This window comes from Plectrocnemia conspersa, unplaced genomic scaffold (assembly GCF_051122295.1).
Source record: "Plectrocnemia conspersa isolate PC_06_02 unplaced genomic scaffold, ASM5112229v1 ptg000012l, whole genome shotgun sequence".
NCBI classification, from domain to species: Eukaryota; Metazoa; Arthropoda; class Insecta; order Trichoptera; family Polycentropodidae; genus Plectrocnemia; species Plectrocnemia conspersa.
In genome coordinates, this window is record NW_028277176.1 from 14,572,223 (window position 1) to 14,578,614 (window position 6,392).

Sequence of the window (6,392 nt, forward strand, 5' to 3'; positions counted from 1 at the left end):
ATCGCCCAAATTTCTAATAAAATTTTCGCAATTTTTCCACTACTCCCCGGTAATTTGCACTGGCTGGTCCCCCCCCCCCCCCATCTCATCGGGCCTGATCAGAACATATATGTGTTTTTGATTATTCACCTGGGAAAATTAGGGATTAAAAAAGGGAGTACTATAAAAAATCATAAAATAAGCATGCATTAAGTCACTTCTTGGCATATTGAATAAGTGTTCTGGTATCTATTAAAGCTCACATATCGGGTAGTGGTGTCAAAAAACGATATCCACATTGCTGTGAGCCGGGTGGTTCCTTCTGAAGTGAGTGTTTATATGAGAAAATGCCAAGTATTTTATGTTACAAATGACTTATTCGCAATAAAGATCATCTACAAAATTGTTTTTTTTTGAGAAATCGAGGAAATATCGATATCGTGTTAAATAGAATTAAACGGCATCCTCATTAGGAGTAAATGGCACCCCTTTTAGGGCTGGCGCCTCGAGCGACCACCCGTATAGCCCGCCCCTCAAGCTGGCCCTGTCCACATGGTCCACACTACCAGACAATGCAAACACAGCCGGGTGCAAATGTGAGGTTCTTGTTCCCAAGTATCCACTTTTCTTCGAGGAGCAGCTGGACATTTGCTTGATCATCTTACCCTTAGGCATAACCCTAAAATCTCCGTATTTCAATAACAAGTCTTTGCCTTCTCTTTGCATCGCTATTCCGTTTCCTTTGTTATTCGCTCATTACATACAACACAAATGCAGTAAGTAATGACAACAGAATGTAAAATACAGACCGATGGAATCTCTCAATAAAAAACTAATTCATGAATAATTTGCTTTCTGCAAACATCATTCAACTATGCATCAACTAAACAGACTAACAGAGCACATATCTGACAATTTTAATATGAAAAAAAGTTCTAGTCTTTTATTGTTAGATATAGAAAAGGCCTTTGATACAGTATGGTATGACGGATTAATGTATAAACTTTTAAAATATGGACTTCTTATTACATATATTATCTTAATTTTACGTACATACTTGGACTCCAAACTTAAATTCAAAAAACATATAACTGAACTTCGGTTAAAAGGATTGGCATCATTGTGGCTCTTAAATCAATATTTTATAGGAAAAGCGCGCTAGCTAAAAGAAATAAAATTCTAATCTATTATATAAACAATTTATCAGACCTGTTTTAACTTATGCTTGTCCAGTGTGGAGTAATGCGAGTAATACTAATTTTAATAAACTTCAAGTTATCCAAAATAAAGCCGTAAAAATAATACAAAATACACAGTTTTATTCTAACCTTAAAAAACTAATTAAAAATCATTGCTGTTATCAAACTGAAAAATACTATAAAAGTATCTCGCAATACCATGCAAATCCACTAATCTCAAGAGTCGGTGATTACGACAAAATAAAACTTAAATTCAAATGCAAATAATAAAACGCCTGAGCACATATTGCTTTGATACAGTTAAACCTATTGTAATGTCATTAGTTACGGATAATTTATTTTTCTTATATTATATAACTTCAACAATTGACACTCGGAGGTCGCCTCTTTACCAATGTCGCTAGTGACTTATGTATCCCTTGAGTTGGCTCACCATATTCCCTCTAGCACCAGCCTTAAGATTTTTGCTAAACCAATATGTCTACCAACCTTTTACGGAGGAGTCCTAACACTATTGGCAATGATGATTATTTTTTGACCACCTACTCTAAATCACCTGCCTTTTAAAAAGCAAGCCGGTTAATAAGCGGAATGGAAATTTCCGACACCGTGTAATATGGTGAGGCGAATCTCAGAACACTTCTACTCTGCACTTAAGCCAACTTTCTGCTCACATAGTGAGTGGAAAAGTTACTTTATGCCTGCTCGTACAGGGGTAGTAAATAAGGTGGATTGGACCAATTTATTGTAGTCTTCTTTTTTTTTAACTTTGATCCACCAATGTAAGGTATCAATTTAGCAAGTTCTCCGACTGCGTATGTGTGCTGCCTTTCTGCGTGCTTCACAAAGCGAAGCTTTTCATGGAGCTGGACCCTGAGATATCACATTGATCTGGAAAACTGAACTTTGGAGCCCTCGATAATAAGCTTTGACAAAAAGATAGCTTTTGTTTTATGGTCGGCGAGCTCCAGATGTGGTCTTACCAGTCACTAAGACGGCAACATTGTCTGCGAAGATAACCATGCTCGCTTCCTTAGACATGAGCACTATAAGGGCACTGTATATATTACACCTTTTTGAAAGGATCCCATTTCGTTTGGCTTCTAAGACTAAACCTTCTACTTCCGTGAACACTCACATCTGGCGAATATCATAATCCTGGCATTCTCCGAACTATTTCTGCAATCAATACAAAGACATTATAAAGAAACTATATCTGACGGTAGTGTCGCTATGTTATTTACAGAAACAATGCAAACTTTTACATCACAATACAATTAAATTCTTTATTTTTTCTGTTTTCAGTGTAACGGACCTTGTGCTGAGCATGGTTCAAGATACAGAATTCTGCAATGCGTATGGTTTGGTACAAAAAGACCTGCAGGCAATGCTTGTAGACACAGGCCGAAACCGCTATTCGTTAAACCCTGTATGGTATCACCATGTCGTCACAAATGTTAGTAAAATACGTAAATTATTAATTTATTATTGACATAATACAATAATCAAACATTACTTTCAGACGCTGATTGTGAAGATTCCTCCAAGTACTGTTCGAATGTCAAGTCGATGAAAATGTGCAAAATCCAAAAATATCAAATACAATGCTGTCAGTCGTGTAAAAAACTTTAATACAAACATACGGTGCATAATTAAATAAATAAATAATGCAGTATTGTAACGATTGATGTCGAATCAATGTTGTTAGTAGTAAAACGATGTCTCGATTGAGACGTCTAATCGAACAACACACGAGCTCCACAATGTGTACATAAATATAATCTTTTTATATATATTATATATATAAACATAAAAAATAAAGAATTGTTATATACCTACGTAAAGCGAGTTGAGTGCAACTCGTTGCGTAAGATTTGTAATTATGTAATTAATATTAAATTTTGGAACGATTGAGGAAAGAACTACATTCAATTATATTTAATATATTTATTCCAAGTGAATCTCATATGTATTATTATAATATACATATTTATGTATTTACAATAATTTTACTAGGAAGTTAAGGCTTTACGACCAATATCATGCGTTTATGACTCAATTATGTTTTAAAGTAAATATTGATTTATTCCATTGTAAACTAATCGGGGTAATAATACGGCAATTTCAACAAACTAGAACCGTGTTTCTCAGTTTGTCGTACAGTAAGTCAAGAAAAAAAGTTTTCCGGGACTAAAATTTAATGGTGGCTCTTCAGAAAGAGTAGATAAATATAACTTTACTGTTTTTTAAGCTTTGTAACTATTTATTTTGAAAGCAAACTTCTAATAAACAAAATATAAAATGAGAAAAATATTTTGAGTTGAATTTAAATAAATGCTTATTAGAATTACTTACTCTTGTTTCTTCCCTAATGCATTCAGTACAGATAAAAAGAGTGTGAGATGTCTAAGGGGGTTGAGTATAGTAACTATATTTTCCTCAGAGTCCTAAAGTGCAACTGAGTAATTGAAACAGATAGCAAATATTAAATGCTCTACTGTTTTTTCTGCACAAATAGCAGTGTCATATATGTATCGGTAAAAATTATTCTGGACACTTTTTCTTGACATACTGTATTTTAGCACAACTTCTAAATCTTCCGTCCACGTTATGTTAATCTTCCATTAAAAACAGTCTGTGTCTTATTTTTTTTAAGTTGTTTTTTAGATGTTTTAATGTTTAGATTGAAATTGAAATTGCATATCATAACTCCCTTACGTATTGTATATTATTATATAAACGATTAGGTCAAATTAAACTAGTCAAACTTTTATCTAGAAAAAATATTCAATTATTTATAAACTTGACAGCTAAATGTTGCAATGTAACGTCTATATTATTTATATAAATTAATTAATTAACGCTTTCCTTAAAACTGCTAAATTTATATCGACCGCTAATAAAATTTCAATAAATAATATAATTAAACATAATCATATTATTTGTTACGGTCAAAATCTTCATGATTTTTTTTCTTGATAACGTGGAGGTTCTACTACACAATTTACGATCATGAAGTTTTGAACCAATCTGTATTAATCTCTTTCTGAATCTTTAACATACTGCCAAATTATAACAATTTTTTTCATTAATCTGTATTATTTTATATATATTTATAAAATAAATTATTTGTAAATGTAAATGGAAAAGACAAGATTAAGAAAATATTTGTATATTTACTATAATGTAAATTAAGTGATTTGTAAAATATTTTGCACTGACATGATATATTTAATTGTAAAAATGGCGAATCCGCTTATAAAATTGTATTATAAATACTATTGATATTCGAAACCAACTCGCATAACAGTTTACACATACATTTCGTGATACGACCAATTGTTATTAAACCGTCCCCTCGAGTGCTTGACCCTAACCTCGATATTTCAGTTGTTATAAACAATTATCTCGTTCTAACAAATACTTTAGTTTAATTCATAAAAAAATATCTCCAAATTTGTTAAAAATACATACATGATTTATAACACAAGTGTCGTATCACTATTGATAATTTATGATTTTAAAAATTATAAATTATCCGACTATTATTATAGGACTGTTTATTATTAATATGAATGATTAATAAAAAAACGTTTAAATTATTAATATTCATATGTAAGGAAATAGCTGAGTCCTTATAAAGGGTATTTGCAATAATTAAATGTTTAAATGCACAATTATAATTGTTATGACTCATAATATATATAAAATATATTAAATTTAACGAATATATGTATATACATATATATTAAAAATAAATGCCACATTGAAGCTAGATGTTATTATAATTATTTTGCATCATATGTATCATGTATGTATGTTATTATAATTTGTACGATATTTTTGTGAAGGATGTTGATACTCGAATGAAAATTCTCTATGATATACATACATATATAATCGCGTACATTAAAAATTGTACGTTCAATTTTTTGTACATATTGAAAAAACGAAGAAAATTATTAATCATAATTTTATATGAAATCTAACTATGAAATACATATGAAGTTATAAGAACCGCAGACGCTAACTGTTACCTTGATTACATAGCAATAAATATAAATTATTATTATATCATTTCTCTCTAATTTTATTACATTCCAAACCAAATGTACATAATGTGTATCAATTAATTATAATTTTATATAACAGTATCGATAATGGATAGCAATCAATAGCAAAAATAAAGTTCAAGTATGTACTTTCGGATATTAAACAAATTAAAAAGTGAATCTGTTACGTTTACAATTATAGTTTATTTTACTGGAAATAAAGCTAGAATGAATATGAGTGTGTTTTATTTATCTATTTTCAGCAATCTCAGTGTATTGTCGACGGAGGCCAACAGTTATAAATAATTGCCGGTGTATGAAATAAGCGTTACTGCAATTTCCATCCACATTGATGGAAAATTATTTAGCAACACAATATGTAGTATACATACATTTATGTATCTGTGAGAAATGATATAAGAGATAATTTGCATCCAGAATGAATCATGGATTTTCAAATACTTTTCTATATAATTACAAAAAAATTACAAAAATTGTTTTTTAAACAACAGTTGTAGATGAAATATGACCATACAATTAGTGTAATAATGAATATACATACATACATACATGTTTGTTCCCACTGCAGTATAACGTCACACAGTCTCGAAGTTGTATCGAAGTTCGGATTGAATTCTTGGGATTCAGGTGGCTGCTTTTCTCGGTTTTTGGAGGATCTTTAAAATCTATTCCGTGTAACTATGTTTCTGTAGTGAATTTGGTTTAACTCTCGACAGAAGCGAGGTGGTAAGTGTTGAGAATTGCAGGTAAATCCAACGTCCTTCATCGATCCTGTAATTAATGTCGATGTCCCGGGGGGAGGGGGGGCAGACTATTTAATATTATAGTCCAGGCATGGCGAACCTAGGGCACGCGTGCCCGAGGTGGCACGCTTGAGAATTTGGATTGCACGCGAACGATTTCCAAGTTCAAAAATATTTTTTAATTTGAAACTTAAAAATGAAAATCTTGATTAAATAACCCGTGAATTATTAATTTATTTCATTTTATTAATTATCAAATGTTTTCTAAGATAAACGACAATCGTTTTAAAAAAAATATTTATTTATTTTTTCTATCTTCGTAATTTTTTTACTCCTTGGGCACGCCACACAATCGAGATATAATATTTTTTTTTTTTTGGAGGATTTTTGGCACGCGA

The 6,392-nt window shown here is 31.0% G+C and overlaps 1 protein-coding gene across 2 annotated transcripts in view; it reads left to right on the forward strand.

Annotated features, from left to right (window-relative positions):
- The window catches only part of nolo (ADAMTS-like no long nerve cord), a 365,417-nt gene extending 359,976 nt beyond the window's left edge, over positions 1 to 5,441 (forward strand). For both annotated transcript variants that reach the window (XM_088200097.1, XM_088200098.1), the window contains exons 28-29: positions 2,484 to 2,634; positions 2,701 to 5,441. In XM_088200097.1, the coding sequence (XP_088056223.1) occupies positions 2,484 to 2,634; positions 2,701 to 2,810 (261 nt within the window). In that variant the 3' untranslated portion in view covers positions 2,811 to 5,441. The remainder of the gene's footprint in view (positions 1 to 2,483; positions 2,635 to 2,700) is intronic.
- The last annotated feature ends 951 nt before the right edge of the window (positions 5,442 to 6,392 follow it).